Below are 27,810 nucleotides of genomic sequence, written 5' to 3' on the forward strand. Positions count from 1 at the left end.
TAGTACCCTAACTACACTGCATATCCCTTTCCTCACACTAAAAGAACAGCTCCATAGAGCAGAAGATAATTGCAAAATGACAATGGAGCTTTACAAGCAGCAGGAGAAACACAAATGCTTCCACTCTCTTCCACAGCCTCTGTATTACAGTGCTAGAGGTTTGGCGGGGCTATGTTATATACTGGGGGGCGTATTCACTCCTTATTGGCCTCTGGACCCCGTAGTCACTCCAATCACATTCCTAGCAGACTCCTGCCCCCTCAATTGGCTTTTACTGACGTTTCTGGGCCAATCACTGGCTTTTAAAGCCCAGTTCCTGTCCCATTGCATTTTGGGCGGTTCTGGTGACCGAATTCCGAACTTTTACTGCAAAAAGTTTGGAATTCGGCCGAATTTCGAACAACCAATGTTCGGGTCAAACCGATGGTCGACCCGAACCATTCGATCATCCCTACCGTAGACCAGACTGTAGCCCAGGCAAAACTCCTGTATAACTGCCTGACAGGATCAACTGGACACTGATCTTTCCAAAATTGATGATCTTGAGAACATGAGCAGACGTTACAACTTCCGCATTAGGGGCCTAACTTAATCCATCTCAGATATCCATGAAACTGTTAAATCCTTCTTTAAAGACCCTTATTCCTGACATTCCAGACCAGAAACTCAAGCTCGATAGAGCCTTACAACCCCCTCGTCAGAATGGCCTCCTCAGGGACATTGTGGTCAAACCACATTTCTATGCTGTAAAGGAGGAAGTCATTAGAAGGTCCCGTGACTCTGAAAACCTCTTTATTCAAGGCCACCCGGTTCCTTTATTTGCGGATCTATCTCCCACATCTATCCAGAGACGCAGATCCTTGAAACCTCTTTTGGCAGCTCTATCCCAAAAATCTGTGAAATACTGTTGGTCCTTTCCTTTCCGCTTACAACTTCAGTACAAGAACAAATCTTTCAGATTCTTGACCTTCCAAGATGGTAAATGTCTACTAATCCAACTAGGCTTCATATCGCAGGATCCCTCCTCTCCTTCTACTGATTGCCAAAACCCTTCAAAGCCACCTTCACCGATTAGCCCCTTCATTCCAGTCTGGCACAAGCAGAATTTAAAGAGACACCAAGACTTTCCTGGTTGGAAATACTCTTTTTCCTGGTTCCTGATAACTGTGTGATCTTTATGTTCCTGTACTCCCTCAGGGGGCTACCCCAAAAATTTTAATTCTTTCTTCCTCCTCCTCCTTTTTTGCGACCCTCTTGGCATGATCTTGAGGGGTTGTATAATGAACTCAATGCTTCTATCATTTAGTGCCAGTTCACACTGGTGCGGTGTGGGAACCCTGCAAATCCACTGAGGGGTTTCCCACATCATACCCTACTTGCAGGCTGTTAACACTGCCATATGTGAACTGCTGGAAGTGTCAATACAAAGTTAATGACACCCCCAGATTAGTTCGCACATCGCAGTGCGAACTGTCAATTCGGACAGGAATCGGATCGCATAGGTGTGAACACCCATGCAATCCAATTCTGGTGTGGACCAAAAAAAGGATCCTGCGCGACTTTGGTCTGAATGCGATGCAATCTCTACAATCTGTATGGCTGAATTTGAATCGCACAGACATCACATGTGATTTGCAGAGCAGTGCGATGCAAATCACATGCGATGTCTGACATCGCTATAGTGTGAACTGGCACTTACAGTGATGGGGACAACATACAGCATGTTGCAGGGGCTCCCCTGCTGGATCTCTCTTTCTCCCTCTTATTGTTTTTCTGTCTTCTGGTTCTACTTTAAAGATTTTTACTGTTTTTGTAATGTTATTTTGCACTGCTCTGTTCCAAATAGTCCAAGTTTGTTATTTTCGAATTATGGGCCCAGTTCTTTAACTCTCTCAGGACTGGTAAACCCCTGGGACTTACTTCTAATCTTGCTTACATTTCAGTGATACTCAAACCAGGGAAAGACCCTAGCACCATCAGTATATACAGACCTATTTCCCTAATCAATAACGATCTGAAAATCATGTCCAATACTTTATCTAACCATTTAGCTTCTTTTACTAGATCATATGTTCACAAAGACCAGGTGGGCTTCATCCCCGGGTAAACAGGGACTGGACCAGATAAGGAGGGTGATTGATACTATTTCCCTCATGAAGTCAGGATGGGATGAACCCCCCCCCCCCCCCCAAGAGGGTTAACTCCTCTCTAGAAGGCCTTTGATACTGGAGTTCGAAGCAGCCTGTCCACTCACAAATGCACACTTTTTGCCGATGATATACTCCTCCTTATAACTTCTCCACTTGTGTCTACCCCTAATATTTTAAAATTGCTGAGTAAATTTGGCTAAGTTTCCGGCCCCCAAGTTAAAATGTCAAAATCCATGGCTCTCAATGTGTCAGCCTCCCCTGCCGTGGTAGAAACCCTTCAGGAACATTTTTCTTTCAAATGGCATCAATCGTCCATCCCCTATCTGGGTAATAACCTAGCTTCATCAATTGACCAACTTTACGCAGTCAACTATTCCTCCCTTATAAGGAAATTAACCACTTTAACACTTTAACGGTGCTCACTGTGCTGCTACTGCGGCACAGTGGCTCGTTATCGTCTGGGGACGTAGGTCTACGTCACCAGACATTGCCCCCTCTCGGCGGTGCGCGCACGCCGCCGGAGGCTCGCTCCCGCTGTACTCCTACAGGGTCATGTTTAGCTGCAGAGGGATGCACAGGTGTTCTGTGAATCCCAATGCAGGCAATTACACTGATTTCAATTGGGACACAGTGACTACATGAGAATGCACAGGTATTTTGTGCATTCCTGTGCAGGCAGTCCCATTCATTTTAGCTGGGATGCAGCAGCTGCAAGGACACAGCCACTGCTTCCAACTTGACATCCATGTGGCTACATATCCCTCAACTCACACTGTCTGCATTTGGGGCCATGCACCTATACCCACATGGATGTCAGATCTGTGCTTGCAGCTGCTGCATCCCAACTGACAAGAATAAGATTGCCTGCACAGGGATGCACAGAATACCTGGTGCACGTTTAGGAGATATTTACAATACCTATAGGTAAGCCTTATTATAGGCTTACCTATAGGTAAAAATCATACATGGGAGTTTACTCCCAATTTAACTGCTTAGCGACTACCCCACATACATTTACTGTGGCAGGGCGGCCGCTCTGAGTCAGATCAGGTACCTGGAACCTGATCTGGCACTTCCAGAACACAGCGGGAGCCAATCAGCAGGTCCAGTAGACTCAATGTTTTATTTTTACCAGTAGACTCAATGTCTGCTGGGACCCGCCAATCGCTAGGGACATAATCAGAACAACAATGTAATCAAACAAGGCAGATTGTCGTTCTGTCAGTGGGGAAGGCTTTGATCCTTTGTTTCTGAATACCCCTGATGTTAATCTCTTCCCATTTTCTGGCACTGATCACTGTATTAAAGTCACTGGTCCCCAAAAAGTGTCAAACGTGTCAATCAGGTGTCCCATTTGACTGCTGCAATATCGCAGTCCCGCTATAAGTCGCTAATCACCACCATTACTAGCAAAACAAAAAAAAATTAAAATATCTCATAGTTTGTAGAAGCTCTATTTTTTGCAAAAAAATTTTATCGCAAAAAATGGCCTGGTCAGGAACAGAATAAAGCCTTTCGAAGGTCAAGTGGTTAAACTTAATTATACATCAATTCTTGCTTATTAACATAAAACAAAACATCCCTTAAAAAACTGCTGCCGTATTAAGTACCACAACACAGTATTGTACATCAAGACCCAAAAGAGAAAAAAAGAGAGCAGACTTTACTGGTACTACATTAGTAAAACATACAAAAGTTAAAATTTAAACAGGCCTATGGTCACATTACTCATAATCATTTGTATATAGATTCATAAATTGCATGGTTGTATATAAACCCTTCGTCTTCAAGAGGTCAATGCGTTTCACATGCAATACTCCTTCAAGACTTTTTTCTGGGAACAGGAGAGAGCAACCTAATTATAATAATAACATATTATACACATGTAACACAACCTTTATTTCATTCAATCATAAAGGAAAATTAACCACACAAACTCATGTCATTTAAAAACACAGGTAGTTGAAGTCATTAATGGCGGCCAATGACTATTTCAAGCTGGATAGCTGTATAAATTTAAATATACCTTATAAATTATGGGGCCATAAAATTGGTATAATTACACTGACTAGTTAAACAAAAAACAAAAAAAGAAAAAAGACAAAAGAAACCCAAGCTGAACCAATCATGTATATATATTGGCCAGGAAACAAGATGTAAAGGTCCAAATAAGAAACTTACTTATTGATAATTATTGTCCATTAATCAAAGGAACCTCCAGAAACTTCAAGTGCACAGCTAGGGGCAACAGTGCCGAGGGATAACGTCACCAGCCATGCGCTCCAGGGTGGCCATGGGTTCTCCCTCGGCTTGGCGCCATTCGCTGTATATAAGTGGAGCAGCTCAAAGGCTTGTACAGTTGAGCCTTGGCAAGTGTTATGGCATGGCCTAATTTTGGATCCCTTGGATCTTTTTGTTTTTAAGGGACCGATGGTTATATCTGTAAGCAGGGACCTCATATCAGCATGGTGCCATAAATTGTGGTTTTTGGGGAGAAAATATCTACTGAAAAAATCTACTGTTTCTGTCAATGGAATACCCTTAAGCAAGTATTTTGATGTATACTATAGCTTAATAAATAGAGTATTATTATCTAGAAGGCAGTATGTATTTAGCAGTAATCTCCCTTTTTTTTATGCTTTATGCTTTAGTATATGAACGGTGACGAATGACCCCGCATGGGAATATATAGTATATATTTATACACCAGATAAACCTTAGTTGATTTATGGTAGTTTAAGTGCTGTTTTATTTGTCTTTATCGGTATATTTGGTTCTTATCCTGGTCTTTTGAGCATCACTCACTGCAGGCAATCCCCTTCGGACAGAAATTTCTGGAGGTTCTTTTGATTATTAGACAACAATTAACTATAAATACGTTTCTTAATGGGAATTTTTACATCTTGTTTCCAGGCCACTATGAATACATGATTTGTTTATTTGGGGTTTCTTTTCTCTTTTTTCTTTTATTTAGCTAATTGGTGGTATTATACCAATTACTGTATGACCCCACAAGATAAAACATATATTTAATTGATATATCTATCCAGCTTCAAATAGCCATTGGATGCCATTAATTACTACCTCCATCTGTGTTCTGAAGTGACATATGCACCATAAATTTTCCCTTATGATTGAATAAAATAAAGGTTGTATTACATGTGTTTATTATATTATTTTCTTAGTTAGGTTGCTCTCTCCTGTTTCCAAGAAAAGGTCCTGAAGAAACATTGCATGTGAAATGTGTTGGCCTCTTGGACAATTGAGACAAAGTATTTTTGTACAATCATGTAAATTATGAATCTGTATACAAACAATTATGAGAGATGTGACCATACACTCGGGACTTGTTTCCTATTTTGATTTTAACTTTTGCATGTTTTAATCATTAAAAAATTGGATAACGATTTTATAAAATTGTGTCCTAATCTTTACATGCGTGGCTATTTTAAAATCTCTGTAAGTAGTACTATTGTGGGTGAGTAAAATATCATTCTTATGGACTTCACCATGTGGTCTATTCATTCCTTTTGAGCTGCCCAGGGGAATTATTAATAAGGGATCACAGTGACAGAGCGCTAGCCTGGAGGATACCTCCTTTGGATTTGTATCAGTCCCAAGCCTATTTGACCCATAGTTGAGGGTCCATCGCTTACGGTGAGTAGGGTCCCAGAAGGGGAATTGAGACACTCCGCACTGGTTGTTGTTTGGAGCACCCCAGCATTTTCATTTGCAGCACTACAAGGACATTTTTCATCAACTATATTGCACATTATATTGGACTTTTTCCAGCACTATCTGCATTTTCAGAATATTGCACAATTTATTGAACATACTAATCTTAAGCACTAGTGCACTTTCCAATTATTTATATATTTTTATATTTTTCATAACACCAATTTATGCACTTGAGAATTATTGTTATAGTCATTTTTGAAAGCGCTGTCTTTTTTGTTAGTGATTTCTGTCTGAGTTTTTTACATGGTGAACAGCAGCTGCATTATTTATTTACACGTATATTTTAGTCACTAATATTTATATCAACATTTCACAATTTACTTAGTGTGGGTTTTAATTGTTTATATTATTTTCTTCAATAAGGTTGACAGATGTAGAGTAAAACCTTGGATTGAGAGTAACTTGGTTTGAGAGCGTTTTGCAAGACAAGCAACATTTTTAAATAAATGTTGACTTGATAAACAAGCGATGTCTTGATATACAAGTAGCCTCACTTCACAACTGAGTTTTAAAGAGAAGAGAGGTGCCTCTAAATGTAGCAATATGGTTACATTTAATGAAGGTACAATATTTAGCAACTCACATGGTTGATGATTAAATCAGGCACATCTAATTATGCAGACATCCGGGGTAAACCTGTCCACATACACCATCCTCCGCACCGGCCCCGATGTCATCCCTCCCACACTACGCTCCCCGTTTCAAGATTTGCTTTCATATCGCTCTACTGCAGGGTAGTCTTCCTGGTCATGAATGCAGACTAACAGCGGTGAAAGCTAGCGGTGCGGAGGACGGTCTATGTGGACAACTTTACCCCTGGTGCCTGCATACTTAGATGTGCCTCTCTTAATCATCAACCATGTGAGTTGGTAAATATTGAACCTTCAATAAATGTAACTATATTGCTACATGTAGAGGCACCTCTCTTCTCTTTTATACTCTTTTACTCCTGCTGGATTTTGCTTCTAATCCCCTTGTGGAGCCTGCCATTTGTGGATGGACATTTTATGGTTACACAACCTATCACATTGCTATAATCTTTTTATATAGACTATAATTAGAAAGACATATGAATAAATGGTTGTGGAACTAATCATCTGAGTTTCCATTATTTCTTATGGGGAAATTCGCTTTGATATACGAGTTCTTTGCATTACAGGCATGTTTCCAGAATGAATTAAGCTTGCGATCCAAGGTTTTACTGTATATAATAGTATTGGTGGTAGGATTATATTTGGATTTTAATTACAAGTGTTCTCTTGCAGTGTATCCTGTTTGAGTGGAGGAGATCGATCACACCTGTCTAACCATTGCTCTCTACTTGCTTTCACCATTTAAGATGCTATTTAATTGTTTTCTTTACATGTAATTGATTAATTGATTCTGGATGCCTATTTGACTTAATATGACATGCAGTAGTAATTCATTGTTAGATGTATTCTACTCTGAAGAAGGACGCTATCTGTGTAGCCCGAAACTGTTACTATGGAACACTTTTTGCTATTTTTTGTATGATTTAATTTTCCTTAAATACATTTTATAATGCAGCAATCCCTCTCTTGGATTTTCCTATGTATGGTCAGTGGGATGGCCTAATTGCTTGGCACTTTAAACCTGCCGTGTGGCACTTCACTCACATCTTTGCAATATATATATATATATATATATATATATATATATAGATATATATATATATATATATATATATATATATATACTGTATATATATTTACATTTTATTTTATTTTTTTTACATTTTATTTTACATACTGTGACCAGAGCAGTACAGTATCATCATAGTAAGTGAGTTAAACAGGATTTTTTTGTATGATTGTTTTGCACTCTGATTGCTTATCACATCGATGATCACTGTATAAACAAACATTTTTATGAATAGCATCTTTTATATGTGCATTTGTATACAATTGTGATAGCTGTGATTGGTCATGTGATCACTGTGACCAGTTGCAGAGATTACAATAATACACAATAAATGGCTTTGACTAAAAGCCACTATGTACAACTGACATAATCACTGTGATTGGTCACAGGGATCACATGGTACCAGAACCAGTCACAGCACAGCCCCTAGGGCGCGCGTTAATCACACAAGTGGGAGAACATCATATGACATCCACCCAGGATGCTCCTGCTTGGCCGTATTATTATAATAGTCTGGGTGGGAGGTGGTTAATTTGTTAATAGTCTTGCTAAAATAGATACTTTACATGAAAAAAACAGAAGGTCTGAAATACTTAGCTTTCTTTGGAACAAGAACCAAAAGCCTAGAATGTGGATCCCATGATCGCTTTCTTTTGAAAAAACAAAGAAATTGCAGAGCGCTATCCTCATTAAAATGATAAAGTAAATTATTCCAATGATAGAGTAATTTATTCCATAAAAACAAACAGTACACTTGTTAAAATATCAGTAATCAGCATAGATGGAAGATGAAAAACACTACAGGGTTGTCCACAGTGTGATGGATGAAGAAACTGCAAGGCTGTCAATGTATGAACCTGAAGTTTTTGACAAAGGAGCTGGAAACCTCTGAAATGCATCACCGCCTCCAGCAACGGCCCCACTTCTAACAGCCATGAAGGGGTTGCTATGAGGTAGACTGCTCTTGTGCAGAAAGCCAAGGAGTGGTGGGCTTTCTGACAGCTGTCGTGACCTTATCCCCCTGATGTTGGCTAAAGGGATAGGACAGGCTCGTACATTGACAGCTTTGCATTTCCTTCATCCATCACACTGCAGACAACCCTGTGGTGTTTTTCATCTTCCATCTATGCTGATTACCAAGATTGTTACATGTAAGTGTACTATTTGTTTTTATGGAATAAATTACTTTATAAATCTATTGAGGATCTCGTGCGGCCATTTCTTTAGTGTTTGAGCTCCCTGGATCTTTACCTTGCAAGCCAAAGAAACCTTGTGTGTTAGAATAAAACTTTGTCCTCACCATGCTGATGCCATATACTGCTACTGTCTGTTGGGCTGGACCTTGTAGTGTGCTTTACTGGTCTGTGTTTTTTATATAAAATACCTCTGTTGAAGGAGAGAAGCAATAATATATATCACATAACCAGATGCCTAGTCTTTTGATTATGTAATCACCACTGGATGGAGTTGAACGCAACAGTCAATGGTTCCAGCCCTTATAGTGCTCTTTATATAGCCATTTTATCAAGATTGTCAACGTGGGTTTAACATTCAAATCAACATTATTGTGCTTAAAAACTATACATTTTAAAACATATTTGCAAACTTATTTTTTGAATCTTGGTCTTCGAAAGCATATATCAGTCCAGAATTATACTAATTATATAAAATGAAAATTCTAACAAGATTATAGATTTGTTGTAATAAACTGATTGGTACACATTGATTTAACTGCTTTGTGGCCACACATGTAATTTGTTACTAGCATAGGTCATGACCTCTATTTGATACAACTTGCCTTGGGGGTTATGTTATAAATTACACTACATCTAAAATTCCCAAATGACCATGATAGATTACTGTGACTCTGTACTCTGGAAAGTGCTGTCACAAATAGTTTTGGGTTTCTGGTTAAGAACGATCAGTTGCTTAAATTTTTACTCTCAAATACATATACAAAAAAAGAACGTAAGTTCTCAAGTTATCTTCAATAAGCACTCTGGACTTTATCATAAAAATGAACCTTAAATACCTTAACTGTCTCATTACATTTTATAGACCCTTTGCATGCCTTACCACTACATTTATATACATCCCATACTCTTGAGAATCAAGTGTTTTTTCCTTTTGCTGAGCATTTTCAAAATGAGTGCTGTTACTTAAGGTTTATTGGTGTGTCCTGTTTCTGCCTGTGTTGTAGTTGAAGAACAAATAGAAAGCACATTTAAATTGATAAAAAATACTGATGTATATAAACAGTAAGAAAAAAATCAAGTTACAGTAAATATGAAGGTAAACAAATTTTAGCTTTTCTATGGGAACTTTTTTTTGCATTACAATGCATTATACAATGAAGTGCATTACAATCCACCTTTTTGCTAAGAGCCTTGTGCATAGAGATTATATGCTAATGAGATGGATTGTGCAAACATTTTATCTTGTGGCAGAAGTTGTCCAGCGAGAGGAACTTTATGCCAAAAAAGTACTGTATATCCATGTAACTATTTATTAAAGTGCAAAGCAGGCAGCAACAAGTTAAAGTGCATAACCCTCCAAATAAAAATTTTATTTTTATGTGTTTTTATATAAAGGATTGTGCACTTTAACTTGTAGCTGCCTGCTTTGCACTTTAAGGCCTCTTGCACATGATACTCCTGTTTGAGCATCTCCTTTTGGCCTCTTGCACACAATACTCCTGTTTGAGCATCTACTTTTTCCAGACCTTTTTTTTTTAATATGTATTTGCAAATATTTGCAAGTAGTTGCGAGCATTCGTGCATATTCATGCGTATTTGCGTGCATCAAGGCTTAAATTACTGACCAAAAATGCAGATTTTTCTATTTTGTTCTTACTGAAGAATGCACAGCGCTTGTTTACGCGCCTGTGTGCACAGGCACATTACAATTAATAGGCTGTATTTTAGCTCAGAAAAAAAAAAAGCTGTACTGAGCTTTTTCAAGCTGCGAGATGCTCAAACAGGTGTATTGTGTGCAAGAGGCCTTATAGTCACGGGGACTGAAAATTCTGGTATACATAAGTCCTCAGTGGGGATGACATTTGCTACATTAAAGTGATACTAAAATCTTGTTTTGTTTGGCTTAAAAATCACCAACATGTTATACTTACCTGCTCTGTGCAGTGGTTTTGCACAGAGCAGCCCAGATGCTCTTCTTCTCAGGTCCTTCGCTGGCGTTTCTGGCCCCTCCCCCCCTGCCAAGAGCCCCCACAGCAAGCAGCTTGCTATGGGGCACCCAAGCCAAAAGACACAGAAGGTTTTAATCTTAATGCATAGAATGCATTAGGATAAAAACCTTCTGCCTTTAGAACCATGTTAAAGCATTAATGCATGCATCATCTCGCAATTGCAAACATTTTATATCATTCATTAAAACCAATAATTTCTAATGTATTTTTTAAAAGTCTATTACAAGTATCGTTTTGCAATAAAAAAGGCATGGATATACTTTGTGGCCAATAGATGGCTTTCCTAGAGACCATTAATGTATGTGACACCCATTATTCACATTGCACATTTTTATTCTTTTTCCTTATTCACTTAAGGTTTACTAAGTTAACTTTTTAAGTAACTGTGCTGTTTCTTACTTTACTTTTATTTCCACATCTATAAGCTTTTCACTTTTGAGCTTTTCACTTATAACCTTTTCAATTGTGAATGACAAACATTCCTTCCCTGTGATTTTGAGTGGCCCTAATAGGTTTAAATATGGTAGCCCAGCCCTCTAGAGTTTATTACTACAGAGAGGCTAGGCTCCCTATCAATTAGCCACTGTGTGGCTCAATATACGTTGGAAGTGGAATAGGATTCAAAGCAAGGCTTGGCTTCCCTGCTTCCTATATAATTAGTGATGGCCTGGCATGTCGTCCATGCCTCAGATGACACCAGTTATGAGGAAATGCAAAAGGCGGAGCCTGCTCTGAAGCCATTGTGCATTACCTGAAGTTATTTGGAAGCCATATTTGTTTTTACCTGGCGGAGTGTTTTTTAAACGAGCGCTTTTTGTTCATATTACATGTAAATCTTCTACTTTTTATTATTAAATAATGTTTTTATGGAGTTCCCTTCCTATACACCCACTGTGAGATGACCAGATAAACAGTTTTCACTGATGACAACATCTTTGAAGATTTCCTCAATGCTCTATTCCAGGGGTCCTCAAACTACTAGGGTCCTGAACCCGGCCCGCCAGCCCACTGGCAATTGCAAAACCAGGGATTGGGCCGCGGGGCAGGGTGGAGATTTCCACGGCCGTGGTCTGCTGACATTTTTTTTTTCAGTGTGCAGGAAATCGGCTGCGGCAGCCACCAATTGGCTGTGTTACTGCCGCGCTGCATTCTGGGAGTTGTAGTCCTGACTGCGCTCAAGTTCCTTGTGGCGGTGGATGTGGAGAACTGAGCAGGGGCACGCAGCAGGAAACTACAACTCCCGGAGACTTTGAAGTCAGGCAGAGGCGGGGCACACGGCGCATTAGGGAACAGGTTACACACATCACATGACCCACTCAGGTTTGCCGCTGGATGGCTGCAACAGTGCAGCTTGAAGTATAGAGAGAGCAGCTTACTTTGGACCGGGAGTCTATAGACTGGAGGCAGGAAGTGCCAGCCTGCCAGGGAACGCATGTGACTGGCTCGGGCTGGGCACTGGCTGCAGCTTGAAGTGGTCATCACCCCCAGGAGGCTGAGCAAGGACCTGCTGAGCTGTCATCGGCTGAGGTGAGACACCCTGACACCCCAAGCTAACCCCCACATCCCATCTCACCCCACCACATACACCCTATTTACTCTGCCCCAGTGCCCTGCCCACCCAGTAACCTCAAAACAGGAAATAGCCCCCAACACTGTCTGGCTGTCAGGTCCTGTGCTGGCTATAGCCTGTTGGTCCTGCTGGCCATGGCCTGTTGGTCCTGCTGGGAGCTGGCCATGGCCTGTGGGTCCTGTTGGCCATGGCCTGTGGGTCCTGCTGACCATGGCCTGTGGGTCCTGCTGGCCATGGCTGGTGGGTCCTGCTGGAAGCTGGCCATGGCCTGTGGGCCTTGCTGGGAGCTGGCCATGGCCTGTTGGTCCTGCTGGCCATGGCCTGTTGGTCCTGCTAGGTGCTGGCCATGGCCTGTGGATCCTGCTAGAAGCTGGCCATGGCCAGTGGATTCTGCTGGAAGCTGGCCATGGCCTATGGGTCCTGCTGGCCACTGAGTCCTGCTGGCCTGTAGGTGCTGCTGGGAGCTGGCCATGGCCTGTGGCCCACAGGACCCATAGGCCATGGCCAGTTTCCAGCAGAACCTACAGGCCAGCGGCCAGCAGGACCCACAGGCCATGGCTAGCTCCCAGCAGAACTCACAGGTCAGCAGCCAGAAGGACCCACAGGCCATGGCTAGCTCCCAGCAAAACTTACAGGCCAGCAGACTGCAGGACCAACATTGATGGGCACTGTTAAGGCTGCCTTGATGGGCACTGATGAGGCTGAGCTAATGGGCACTGATCAGGCTGCGCTGATGGGCACTGGTGAGGCTGCATTGATGGGCACTGATGAGGCTGAGCTAATGGGCACTGATCAGGGCGCGCTGATGGACACTGGTGAGGCTCCATTGATGGGCACTGATCAAGCGGCATTGATGGACACTGCTTAAGCTGCATTGATGAGCACTGATGAGGTTGCTCTGATGGGCACTGGTGATGCTGCATTGCTCCTTAGATCTCAGGGGTTCATGCTGGGACTTGAAGTCCATTACTTTTGGGAGGTATGAACTGACTAAAAGTGAAGGACTGCAAGTTCCAGCATGAACCCCTCAGATCTGAGGACGTGACACCCCTCCTAACTAGTGAAGGACTACAAGTCCCAACATGACCCCCTGAAATCTAAGAATGTGACTCCCCCAAAAGTGAAGGACTACTGGTCCCAGCATGAACCCCTCAGAGCTGAGGACATGACAGCCCCCCAACTAGTGAAGGGTTATAAGTCCCAGCATGAGCCCCTGAGATTTAAGAATGTGACCCCTTAGAGCTTGTGGGTTCATGCTGGGACTTGTAGTCATTCACTAGTTGGGGAGGGGGGGTCAGGTCTTCAGCTCTGAAGGGTTCATACAGGGACTTGTCTGCACTGCTTGCATTTTAGTTCCTGAGGCCATGGTTTTAAATATTGTACTGTTTTTTGTGCACTACAAATAAAATATGTGCATAGGAATTCGTACATATTTTTTTCAAACTATAGTCCGGCCCCCTACAGTGTCTGTGGGACAGTGAACTGTCCCCCTGTTTAAAAAGTTTGAGGACCCCTGCCCTATTCCCAATGCCTGCTTTAATCTATCTTTAATTAGATGGTCATTGCAATCTGTTAAGCCACATACGGTTTCACCTGGTGGAGGATTTTATTAACTGCACACCTAATATTGTTATTAACATTAGTATTTGAGTTTCATATACATCTATTCACCGATCACCTTTAGAGTGCACCTTCATGCTTGCTATGTGCACTTAGGACTTGGCCTTAATGAACTTTTCTTTTTATTTGCATTTTGATTTTTGTTCATGTTGGGATATTAGTGCAACTTATTGACTTTTATCTTTTGTAGCTATGTAAATATCACATAGTATGTTGCAGGTGTTTCCTGTGATTTAGTATTATGTGCACCAAAGCGCGGTTTACACTTTCTTTTTTGCCAGTACAGAGGCAAAGTCATATTACCTTTCCCATTGCTCATAAACACAGGGTGCTTGGAATATGGCTTTAATCAATGTATGTTTAAGTTTGCAATGACAAATACCGTATTTCAAACAATGTAATTTCTTTTCTATGGAAATTCAGCTTCAATAGATGGTATTTGCAAAGGAGGAACAATGTCCAATAATGCCTGAAACTGGTATTAATGTTTACTACAGTGGAATTCAAAAAACAAGGGAGGTTCTTGTTTCCCTGAATGAATGCAGGCAGAGAATTTAACCCTGGTTCCATTAGGTGGAAAAAATTAAACGAATCAGCAAAACTGCTGCAATTCTAAATTGAATATGCAAATTTGTAATGTTTCCACACATAGGGGCCTATTTATAAAAAGTTTGCTGTGTGAAAGTCATGAATAATACCCAAGTCAAATGTCAATTTCTATTTGTTGCCTTTTTTTTAGGATGTTTGTAACATGAAAAGCGGCACACAAGGTGCAATATTTATTGTACAAAAATAAATTAAAAACCATCATCATATTATGACAAACATGTATAGACAAAATACTGGATGTAACTCATCCCAGAAACAACATGTGAAAGACACCTAACCACCCTGCTGCAGACAGGTGGAGGTAATGGAAATCACTGTGGAGTCACTTCAACACAGTTGCGTTTCTTGGGGCAACAGCCGCTTCTTCAGGAAGACAGTAGACAGTGAAATAATATTGTTCTCCAAAGAGAGATTACAAACATTTAGTATTATATACCAGGGTCTTCATATATTGTCTGTTGCTTACTGCCACTCACTACAGGATGAGGTCCCAAGCCCAAGAAACCTGGGCAGTCCCCTAATACTGAGTAAACTGTATCCAAGTGACAAAAGTGTATCAATCGTATAGGGGGTCAAACTAGGGAGAGAAGAGTCCTCAAAAATGGCTAGCAGACTTCCAAAAAGCAACTTACATCCGCATGGTAAACAGCCAAATCAGCCCAGGGCTATGGTAAAAGTGTATCAAGAATCTTGTGCTCACTACTGACAATGTAATGAATCAGGTATTGCAAACAGTGAACTGCTATACAGAACTGATACAGTGTTGCAGAGATAGAACTGTTGTTTTACAAGATTAGTGGCCCAAAACCCTTAACCAGTTCCAGTCCAGGCCAATTCTTATATACCTCTTCTACATGTCTCCTACATTTTGCTAGAAAACTACTTAAAGCCCCAAAACATTATATATATATATATATATATATATATATATATATATATATATATATACACACACACCATATTGTCAAAAGTATTGGGATGCCTGCCTTCACACACACGTGAACTTTAATGGCATCCTTAGTCCGGAGGGTTCAATATTGAGTTGACCCACCCTTTGCAGCTCTCCGCTCTAATTCATTCCAAATGTGTTTAATAGGATTTAGGTCAAGACTCTGTGCAGGCCAGTCCAGTTCCTCCACCCCAAACTCACTCATCCATGCAACCATGTAAGTAACCATGCATCAACGTTTAGGAAAATACAGCTGAGCAGTAATTATAATTCATAGGTAATGTATCGCAATTGATAGTGTTAAAGGTTTCCATAACTTTTTACGATCAAATTATCCTTGGGGGTAGTCAGTCCGTTCTCACCCGATCCCATCCGATCCGATCCGCTGGACGGATGTAAAATAGGGTTTCCATCCGTCCAGATTTGACGGATCGGGTCGGATGTCAGCGGACATGTCTCCGCTGACATCCGATGCCCCATAGGAATGCATGGGGGGACCGTTCAGATCCACCAAAAAAACAGACAAGCGGATCTGAATGGTCCGCCTGTGTGAAAGGGGCCTTAAGCTTTTGCAAAAAAACCTGGAAGCTGATTAGTTTCTATGTAGAGCTGCACAAGATTTTGCACCCTCTAGTTTTAGTAAATCAACCCCACAATACAAATCTACTTACCGGTTTCTGTTGCTTGAAATCCAGTCAGAGATCATTGTTGCTGCTTCTTGATGACACTGCTTATTCCCAAAACTGCAGGCCAGCATAATAACTTCTCTTCGTAACTCCCTAGAATAGAATGAGATGTATGAAAACCAAGGGAACCTATTTTCCACTTAAAATAAATTGCATTAAGCCACACATTTAATGCAAGAATTAAAAAAATAAAATTACTATTTTCTATATACCTTTACAATAAGGATTGTTTGCCATGTGTCTGACTTCCAGACAGTTTAATTTGCCAAAGCAATCAAATTTATTTCTTTTGTCATTGCTAAAAACATCCGGTTGTGTTTTTATTTCTCATCTCGGACTTTTTCTCAATTAACGGCTAAGCAGTGAACAGCTACAATTTTCATTAATATATTTATCTCCTGATATTACTTTCCTTTTATGAACCTTACAGGTAAAATGCTCAAATTACAGTTTACAGCTTTATAAGGCTGTAATTCTAATTTTAATTATCCGCTTTTATTGTTTAAATGTGCAGTTTGCCAGACATCAGCTTAGAAAACAAAGCATTGGCAAATTGAGACCATTCTATGAGGATGCAAATAAAGCCGTACACATTTCCATTTTACTTTACTATAAAGAGTTAAAAGCAATAATATATTTAAAAGCATCAGCAGTCAAAGATGGCAGCTTTTCAACAATGAACTTTACATGCATAAATCACGACTCATAAAAGCCTGAAATAAATTCTGACATTTTAAGGCAACTGATTCACTTGTATCAAAAGGCTTTCACTTAAAGGCATGTTTAGAACTTTTGTCACTGCACAAACCTGACATTAATTTAACAAGCAATAGGGGAGCAATCAGAAAACAAGCAAAATGTGCTAGTTCAATTTATTTTCAACACGTTTCTGAGTGAAATCTCACGTTCAGTGTTGAAACCCAAGTGCACAAAAAAAACTGGAACCAAACAGTAGCAGATGAGCAACTGACTTTAGTAAACTTGTCAAGAAAGAAATATGACGGCTGCCATTGTTGTACTTTAGATATATATTTGGCACCAATGTTTTGTGTCTCACAAATATGAAACACAAATACATATCAGTACTTTAAACCTTACCCTGACTTAACTTGATGCATGATTTTTGCAAATCAGTGGCATGGAAAGGCAGCCATACAGTTAGCATTTTGAGCAGGTCGGCAATATCAACCCCCCACTTTCCTAGAATGAACTGCCTCCTTTTGACCATTAGTCATAATTGTTAAAGAGAATAATGCTGATTCTGATCGGTATGTTATTACTGAACTCCTTTCCCAGGGGGAAACCGGAGATAGAAAGGATTTTATTTATTGTACATTGACATACAGCAGGAGAAAGACACAGTTCACACTACAAAAATAGCGTATATAAAGAATAAGTGTATCTGAAGTAATGATGTTAAGGAAAGTGACATTTGGTGCATGTGCAAACATTCTGGTATCCAGAGATAAACATAAGTTCAAATCTCAACATCACTTTGAGGTTGTAACTCAAGAGATAAGCAGAACATTGTTTGCTTTAAAAATGTCATGCAGGAGAATATAAATCTCAAAGATGCTGGGCCTCAGAGAAATGAAATATCAAACAAGAAAGACAGGAAAAAGGTGCATCATGCTGCTACAGTCACACTGTGCAACACTAATGGAGCTTTCTTCTTTTGAAGCTGCATTGTATGACTTAGTATAAAAGATAAACTCCCTTAGGATTCATAGGAGTAACTACAGCAGAAAATGCGTGAAAGGAAGAAAAACACAGGAAGAGACAAATAACAGAAAGCTGTGGACTAATCCTTGTCAAAATATTTTCTGAACCTGTGCATTTACATCATACATAACTAGAGAAGAATAATTTCACTGTCTTGCAATTTAACAGAAAGAATCTTGTCACTGAAAACACATGAAGATGAAAAGGTGTAGTTTCTCATTTAGGATTTAACAAGCAATTTTGTTTTATCACTACAACATTTTTTTCTGAATAATTTTGATGCTGTGGAATGGATAAAAAAAAGAAATCACTGCCATACTCAGTCTGATAGGATGTCTGGATTATTGATCCATTGTGTCCATTAGCTGGCCATCCAAGGCGGAAGTACATTGTTGCCACCTGCTTTAGTACATATTCCTGAAAGGAATTAAGAGCTTGTATTAATTATTTAGAAATATTTATAGGCTCCAGTCTCAGGTCGAACAATAAAAAAATAATAAAAAAAAAATAATCTATAAATTGTTAAATATCACATGCCAAAAATAATTATTATTTATGTACTTAAGAAAAGCATACAGACATTTCCTTCAGTCTATAAAATAAACATCAGTGGTGTTTCTGAGACTTTAAATATCAGTATGAAACCTGATATTCAGGCTTGTTTCTAAATAAGGAATCCTTCTGTTATTTGGGGGAAAAAATCAGAGAATGGTAGCCATTCAAATCAATTTATAACTAGCAGGAAAAGATAACTATCAGAGGTTTTAATGTATGCATAGTGTTAGATTTTAACTTCTGTAGTTACATGCATATTGCGTTTAAAGGGATGTTGTGGTAGAAGACTACAGGAACACTGTGAATCCACATGTAGATTACCCTCCCCCACATACCCCTCTCCTTATTAAAGGGATGTTGTTATTGTTTTATTATTATTATTTTAAGGAGAAAAGATGCTCCACTAATGCCCTTGTTTAGAAATAGCTATGTGTTTTGCTACCATGCTGATGCATGGACTTCAGTCACTGACCTGGAACATAAACATAAGTCATCACATTTCTATTGTGTTAGGATGTTTGTTCCAAGTCAGTGACTCAGAAATGAATGAAACCAGAGACAGCCAGGATGGTAAAATTTATTAAAAAGATGTCAACAATGGCATGTATCTTAATTTATTTAAAAATTTTACCTAGAGTTTTCGAAAATGTGCCAAAGGGCTATACATGCACAAAACATCCCCATATCAGGCCTTGTTATTGCTCCTACATAAAATTACTTTGCAGTATAAACACAATGGGGGGAGTTCAATAGCGCTGATATGCCACTTTTCTGGAATCATTCCTTCTTCTTTTGCGACACTTTTGGTTCTGACAGCGACTCATGCAACAAATTCAGGTAGATCTAAAATGCGTCACTTTGTATTGTATTAACTGCACCACTTTTACATTGTGTTACATTCAATGCTCCAAATGGAAAAGTGGAGCTAATTAAGACCAACTCTTTTGGCGAACAGCGAGAAAAAACTGTCTCAGGCAGATTTTGTAAAAGTGTCCTGCATGCATTCTAAAAGTGGCGCAACATGAGCCAAATTCAAGTACAAGTTCTAGACAGGTATATTAATTTAGCACATTCTTCACTACTTTCACAAAATCAGTCTGCACCAGTCTTTAGGAATTTCAGGGACTGACTGTAGGCATACAGTATAACACCCAAACAGAATCACCATGTTTCTGTTCTCTGTCTTGTAAGGTCCCTTTCACACATGCTGTCCGTTTATCCGTTTTTCATCCATCCGTTGACGGATGAAAAACGGACATCAATGTATCTCTATGTAAAAACGGATGACAATGGATGATCATCAGTTAACATCCGTTTTCATCCGCTTCTGTCAATGTCCGTTTTTTTTTAACTGATGAATGCCCTATTTTTCATCCGTCAAAAAAACGGATCGGACGAAAAACGGATGACAACGGATGAAAACGGATGAAAAACGGATGACAACGGATGAAAAACAGATAACAACTGACAAAAAACGGATAACAACTGACGAAAAACGGATGACAACTGACGAAAAACGGATGAAAAACTGATACATTTTGAGGTGACTGAACTGATGAACTGAACGGACCGTATGTGTAAAAGGGGCCTTAGGCCTCTTTCACACAGGACGCACCGCCCAACGGAGTCCGCTCTGCTCAGCGGGGGAACGATCCGCCGTTCCCCGCTGAGTAGGCGGATGATAGCTCCGTCTCTGCTCTGTAGCAGAGACTGAGCTGTCAGATTCCCTGCTATCCTCTATGGGGAGATTGGATGAGAACGGACTGTCTGTCCATTTTCATCCGATCCCATTCGATCCGATCCTCCAGACGGACGGAAAATAGGGTTTTCATCCGTTGGGATTTCACGGACAGGATCGGAGAGCAGCGGGTGTCAGTGGACATGTCTCCGCTGACATCCGCTGCCCCATAGGGATGCATGGAGCATCCGATCAGATTCGCCTGAAAAACTGACAGGAGGATCTGATCGGATCGCCCGTGTGAAAAGGGCCTTAGTTGCATTATGACAAATACAATTTTAACAATGTGTTTAGTAAAACAAGCTCAGCAACTAAAAAGATATCGCCATAATACTGTTTTGAACACATACATCCCTACACCACAACATTTCATATGATAATAGAATCACACGTGCATCATGTATCTCACTGCCAACATGCCAGCTGGATGTAAATAGTAAATGGTGAGATGTCTGACTCATATGCTTATCTGGCTATCTATTTGAATATTTCCTCTGGCGATAATAAATTCATCTATTCATCTGGATCACAACAATGACAGATTTAAACTTCCCCTAGCATTATATCAAACTGACAGTATTTAACACTGTTTGTCAACTAGAATGTAGGAAAGAATTCTATAAAGGTTGACTTAATTTATCCAATTATGTGAAAAATCCATGTTTACTTATTTTGACTGCACATGATTGGATAGTTAACTGTTTAAAAGAGCAAAGCGGATGTTCTTATCCTCTTATTTGGTTAATAGAGCTAACGTTTATACTTCTTCCAGCTATGCAGCCATGATTCACATGTGGAAATAATTTCATTACAGATGATAAATCTTCATTTTTGAATCTGAGCATGTTTACAGTGATGGAACAATCCTTTACTCATGGGTTGTGTATACAGTGAATCGACAAAAACATTGAGACATTTTGAAACACTTTGTTTTGGGGAATATTTTAAAAACACAGTTTATGCGATCACAGCTGATATTCTGAGAGCCGGTTCACATTTGCACGACACGACTCCTTACTACTTTGGGGGCGACTTGTGCATTACATTGCACCACGACTTCGGAGCGACTTGCAGGGACTTTGCATAATGGAAGTCTATGCAAGTCGCTCCGAGGTCGCCCCGAAATAGTACAGGACCCTTTTTCTAAGTCGGAGTTACTTGTGTTGCTCCTATTAGAACGGGTCCTGTAGCGGTCCAAGGACCGCGAGGGAGCGCGACTTGTCAGGCTGACAAGTCGCCTGACAAGTCGCGCTAATGTGAACTGGCTCTTATCCTCATATTTCATTGTCAGTGCTAATGTTTACACTTCTTCCAGCAATGTAGCCAGGAATCGCATTCTGAAATAATTTCAGTGCAAATGATAGATCAGCATGTCAATGACCTGCTTCCAGTGTGCCAGCATTATATGTTTCTTTGTAAATACCTAGTTGCCTAATCTGTATAAACACAGAGGCCCTTGAATTTAGTAAGAAGCTTCTGCTACTATTTTTACAAATACGCACAACAAAAAACTGTGTTTTATTTTTTTCTAATAGATAAGAACTATGTAAATAGGTTATTTTTCAGTTTCATAGTTCTGAGTTCTGGGCATGCTGTACCCCTGTACAGCAGGGGTATAGTATAAAGGCGGTATACAGGTAACACCACCTGCATCGAGCATACAGGGGGTTGTTGCAACAACTCCCACAGGGCACATAATCCCTGTTAAGTGGCAGACATGCTCAATTGAAAGTCTTTTTAATATTAGCAGTCTTAAATGTAGTGAAATCAAAGATCTTGAGCCAGGGTGTCCACCTAATCCTCAGACTTCTCCTCATCTTTTGGAAGCATTCAGGCTCCTCTTCTGAATATACGTTTGTCTTCATTTTAGTCTTCAGTCTAGACTTTTGCTTCTGTTGTAAGCAAAACGCAAAGTTTGTGTTGATGGGTGGCTGTATTCCAAAACTAGGTGCTCATGTTTCTTCAAAGTCTACGTTTTTAGGCGTAAAAGATGTGGTAGCCAAAAATACATTGCATTCAGGTCATAATGGCAAGGAGAAGACATCAGAGAAGGATGACAATGTTCATTGCAGTCTAAAAGCCAGCAGCTAAACAAGTCTGACAGTCTACTCTTAAACTGAAAACTGTCAGCCTGGAGACAGAGGAGGAAGTTTATATATAAGGGAAGACTGGATACAACGTAACATCTCCTAATAAAGGTGCACTATATTTGTATATCAGGTGAGGAGAATAAATATTTGTATCATCTGATGATACGCTACTCTTAGAAGTGCTCCCCTTTTCTTTTTTCTTTGACAAATAAGAGGGAATGCCACTCCTACTGTAGAGTGACTGTGAAACATTTTATGAGCTGAGATTAAAGCCCAAAAAAAAAAAAGAAGTTACAACTCCGTAAACACATATGCAGTAGACAAATGCAAGGAATTATTTAAAGCGGAGTTCCGGGCACAGAAATGATTTTTTGCTGAACATACCCCCGGGACAGTCAGGGCTAGCACATTCCACAATGGCTAGCCTCTGATCTGTCCCGGTTCGCACTTACCTTTTAGAAGAAATACTTACTTAGAAAATTTCTTCCACAGCGTTTCCATCTCTGTTGTGGGCAGCTGAAGCCGGCGCGGTCCTCTTCTCTGTCTTCTTCCGCGTCTTCGTGTCCCAGAATGCACTGCACCGGCCCCTCTCGTCACTTCCGGTGCGGCGCCGCATTCCTAAACAGCTTCTGTTTAGCAGGGGAATTATGACGTTTAGCTCCCAGGAATCATCGCGAGGCAGGAAGTGACGGGGTGAGCCTCGGCGCTGGAGGAGGAAGCAGTCATAGGTGAGTATTTACGATCTTCAATAAAAAGGTGAGTAAACAAAAGAAATAAAAATAACTATCCAATTCCTTTTCAGGTGAGCTCTACCTAGCGGAGGGGCACAAAAAAAAAAATTGTTTTTGTGCCCGGAACTCCGCTTTAAGTCCTTGATCATTGTTGATAATTTAGGTAGATGATAGATGAGCACACAATTTGTCCCCAATCCCATCATTATGTCCAGTCCTGAATTTTCAGTAACCAAATGACTGAATATGCAAACAGAACTGTTGGAAGTAAAGAAGCAGTCTTTTCAGATTTTCACCATCTTCATCACTTCTTACAGCAATTTTACAGAAATGGGCCAATTTTACCATACTATCTTCACCCCTTATCTGGGTTTGCTGGTGGACATGAGCCACAATATGAATCAATCCTGTTATATTTCCAGCTAGCTTCATCTTTGAATCTGAGCATGTTTACAGTGATGGAACAATCTTTTACCCAGGCGTTGCATGAACAATGTATCAACAAAAACATTTAGACATTTTGAAACACTTTTAACTTGTGTTGGAAATAATTAAAAAATACAAGTTGCAGTCAAAATGTATCTTGGAAAGAAAACAGTTTTTTTTTTTAATTATATTTTTTAAAAACTAAAATGACGTTGGAGATTTCAAGTTAGGTTAACAAAGTAAGTGCAAATCTAATATTTTTGCCAGTTATTGTATGTCTTGTATTGTATGTCTGTTTACTTTTTTTTTTTTTTGTTTAAATTATAATAATTTAAACACATCAATTATGCTTTCATTTATATAAATAAAAATAACATTAAAATAAAATATCACAAAGATTCTGAACACTATTTTAAAATGTAAACTATACATAATCCTTACATGTACATTGATATGCTGGGCGTACACTTTCTGATTTTAATCAGTGTACATTTTAGAGATCTAAGCAATTGATCTAGCAAAAGCACACATTTAAAATCATTGAGTGGTATGAATTTACAGTATGGTGATACATGGTCCACATAAGTAATAAACATATACATTTTTAATCCAAATTATATGGTATTTAAATAAAAAGCAAATATGTACAAAAATAAACAAATGTACCAACACAAAAACATTTTTCTGAATGCAATATACACTATATTACCAACAGAATTTGGTAGCCTGCCTTTACACACACGTGAACTTTAATGGCATCCCAGGCTTAGTCCATAGGGTTCAATATTGAGGTGACCCACCCTTTGCAGCTATAAGAGCTTCAACTCTTCTGGGAAAGCTGTCCACAAGGTTTAAGAGTTTGTCTATGGGAATGCTTGACCATTCTTTCAAAAGCCCATTTGTAAGGCACTGATGTGGATGAGAAGGCCTGTCCGTGTAAAGGCAGGTGTCCCATTACTTTTGTTAATATAGTGTATATTGGATAAACAACTAAGCAAACATTTTGCCTGAAGGTTACATATTTAGTAATGTCACTATGTCTCTCTCACTCTCTCTGCTAAAACAAAATATCTGTTCATCATAAACAGAGAATGGAGAACACACACCACTGTTCCAAAGGGTGCAGTTCCCTGGCCAAGGTGTATTCAGAGTTGACACTATCCCTTGCTTGTACAAAGTTGTGGAGGATGCAAGCTGCTTCAGTTTCATGGCTGGAATTCACCAAATTCATGTTTTTTTCAATATACAGAACACACCATTAGTTAATCGAAAATGTGAAAAAGGACATTCAAACATTTTTACTGCATGGCACTAGAGATGATCAACGTTTCTTTGGCTTGGTATTTGGCTTTATTAAGAATTTCAGCGCTTAAGAAAGGTGCTTTTCAACTGCAAATGCCAGCTTACAGAAATATAGGTGAGAATATTTATCTTGGAGTTTCAGGCAATGTTGATGGAGCCATAAAAACAATGAAGAAGTATTTTGTGTCTCAAAAATATGCTTCAAATTCTTTGTGGCATACTAAGTTATACATGTTTTCCACTGACAGCATCAATGCAGGAGATCTTGCCCAGAGCACAGAAGCAATGTTCACCCACTAGCGCTCTGTATGGACTTGCATCACTTCAGTCTTCAGCCTCCTACAAAGTGCCCAACAGGTGTTTTTGACAATGAGGCTAATGATCAATGTGGCTACTCAAAATTCATATAGTAATATTTGTATAGTAATAAAGACTATGATTTCCCCTTTCTCAGAGACCTGGAATAAAAAATAAAATTCTTATTTAGTATTTAGCAAAATATGCATGAACACAAATACAGTCATGCACTGGAAAACCAAAAAAGATCATTTACATTGCAAATGACATTCAATTACATGAATTAGCTGTGTAGAGGATCTGATTTATAAGGCCATGTAGTTTAATGTCATTTCCAAAACAAATGTTCTTGGAGTGATTGATGGAGAAAATGGAGTAAGTCGCCATCTTGAAATTTTAAAAATGGATCAAGATTTTATTTTTCAAATTAAATTTTTGATACTCTCCTAGTATTGATAGCCACTTTGATAAGGAGGAGGGAGAATGGGACGCTAAGGTGAAAACTTTCCTTCTCCACAAAATTTCAAATAAGAATCTTTCATTACCTGGCATTTTTACATTCTGATGAACTCTGAAACTTTTGTAACAAAGATTGTATAACACTGAAACATATTTAATACTGGGGAAAATGTGAGGAAATCCTTAAAAAAGAAAGGGCACAGCATTCAAAACATTTAAAATTATATTTTTGGCAATGTGATTTTTAATCACATTCACAAAGGTAAGTCAATTTTTTTTTTCCGCAAAAAGAATATGCTCTACTTCATTAGTATATCAACCACAATAATTCATAACAAGTATGCAACATGTGGGAGAGATTGCAAAAGTATAAAAACCATCAGAATGAATCAGAATGATAGCCAAGCATTTTGAGATGAGGTTAGCAGTGACCTCCCTTGTATTTACCTAGTTCGTTGATTGTACAACTCTTTTGGATTTACAAAAAAAGTTTGTACTGCATGGTCCTACCTACATTTACAATCAATATAAATTAGTTCCTCATCAAATGTATAAAATATAAATATGCATACATATAGAATCAATAGTAAAATATATTTAACCTACCTGCTAATTGGCATTCTGGTATATTCTTGAAATTTGAGTGCAGCCACAAGTCCTCATTTAACAGCCAAAGCAGATAAGAATTGGATGCCCCAATACTTCTTTCTCCTATAGCTACACTTTTTAGGGGTGATTTGCACAGGCTTATGAGATCAGATAAAGTCAGTTTGAGATCAATGCTGGTTTTGTTTTTCCTTCCATACAGTGTAATGTAAAGTGCATGGCATAAGCATGGCAAATGCATGAAAGTGCATCTCAAAAGCTACCCAAATGCCTATGTTCACTAGGTCTTAAAAATACATTTTCTGCTTTAATATTTTTATAGGAAGAACCTTCATAACATGAACATATGGTATTAACTTCTTAACAACAACAATGCAGTAATAATTCTTCCTCTACTCATGCACAAGTAAGTGTCATTGATTGTGTCTTTTTTTTCAAATTGGTACTGGAAAATAGTATTTGTGATCTAATGCTTGTATAATGGAACATTTCACTAAACTGGATTTTGTTTTTAAAGAGTCAATTTTAAAGTGTCACTAAAGGCATTTTTTTTTCATTTGGAATAGAGAGATAAAGGGAAGGTTATACCCCTGTCATGTTTTTCCTTGCCAACAGAAAAGACTTCCTTTCACTTCTTGTCCCATAGCCCAAACAGTAAATGAGGGATAATCCATCCAAAGTGATGGAATCACTGGGTGTCACCAGGGCCACCAGAACTAGTGTCCCCTATTGGAAGATTTCCCCCTTAATCCTGTTCTGATGTCAACCAAAAATTTGGGATTTTCTTCATCTTTAACCATTGATGATGACTGTAACGATAATGTACCTTGGATAATTTAGTTACATATAGTTACATAGTTAGTAAGGTTTAATAAAGACACCAGTACAACAAGGATAATGATAACTAAGGATAAGGAACACTGTGACTAGTAGTGGTGAAGGCTCTAAGCAACATAGCTTTTTTTTTTTTTTTTTTTAAGTAACCTTATTAAATTTTACAGCAATAAAATAAATAATCAGAGGCCACAGAAAGTAAAAGTATAAACTGAGCAATGACATAGAGAACATGCAATATAACAAAGAACGAAAATAAGGGGAGGAGAGCGGCTGGGAAGGGAAAGGAAGGGGAAGGGAGGGAGGAGTTAGGGGGAGGAGACACCCGAGGCTAAGTTCTTTCAAACAAGGAGCTAACAGTTAGCTCAGATGTACCAAGCACATTTGTGAGTTATAACAAGACAGTAAAAAAAACCCAAAGAAATTCTTTAAATATATCAACAACAAAAAAACTAAGGCAGAGCATATTGCACACATAATTAACAATGATGGGAGGATGGTTACAGAGGACACTGAAAAAGCAACCGTGCTGAATGCTTTTTTCTCGTCAGTCTTTACACAGGAAAAGGAGGGGTACACTGACCATGACTGTATGGTTAGTAGTAATACACAGGACTTGCCACTATGGCTAACAGAGGGGGAAATCAGGGAAAGGCTGGATAAACTTAACACAAACAAATCACCAGGACCGGATGGCGTACATCCGAGAGTACTCAAGGAACTCAGTAAAGTTATATCGAGACCACTGTTCCTGATCTTTGCTGACAGTATTAGGACAGGAGATGTACCAGGGGATTGGAAGAAAGCTAACGTGATTCCAATATTCAAAAAGGGCCAGAGGCATATCCCGGGAAATTATAG

The 27,810-nt window shown here is 39.3% G+C and overlaps 1 protein-coding gene across 1 annotated transcript in view; it reads right to left on the reverse strand.

Moving 5' to 3' along the window:
- Positions 1-27,810, reverse strand: part of TRHDE (thyrotropin releasing hormone degrading enzyme) — a 1,069,075-nt gene that overhangs the window by 45,712 nt on the left and 995,553 nt on the right. The window contains exons 14-15 of the mRNA XM_082253105.1: positions 18,231-18,328; positions 16,175-16,282 (exon numbers count right to left, since the gene is read on the reverse strand). Of these exons, the coding sequence (XP_082109231.1) occupies positions 16,175-16,282; positions 18,231-18,328 (206 nt within the window). The remainder of the gene's footprint in view (positions 1-16,174; positions 16,283-18,230; positions 18,329-27,810) is intronic.

The sequence above is a fragment of the Pelophylax lessonae genome, assembly GCF_965119305.1.
Source record: "Pelophylax lessonae genome assembly, chromosome: 4".
NCBI lineage: Eukaryota > Metazoa > Chordata > Amphibia > Anura > Ranidae > Pelophylax > Pelophylax lessonae.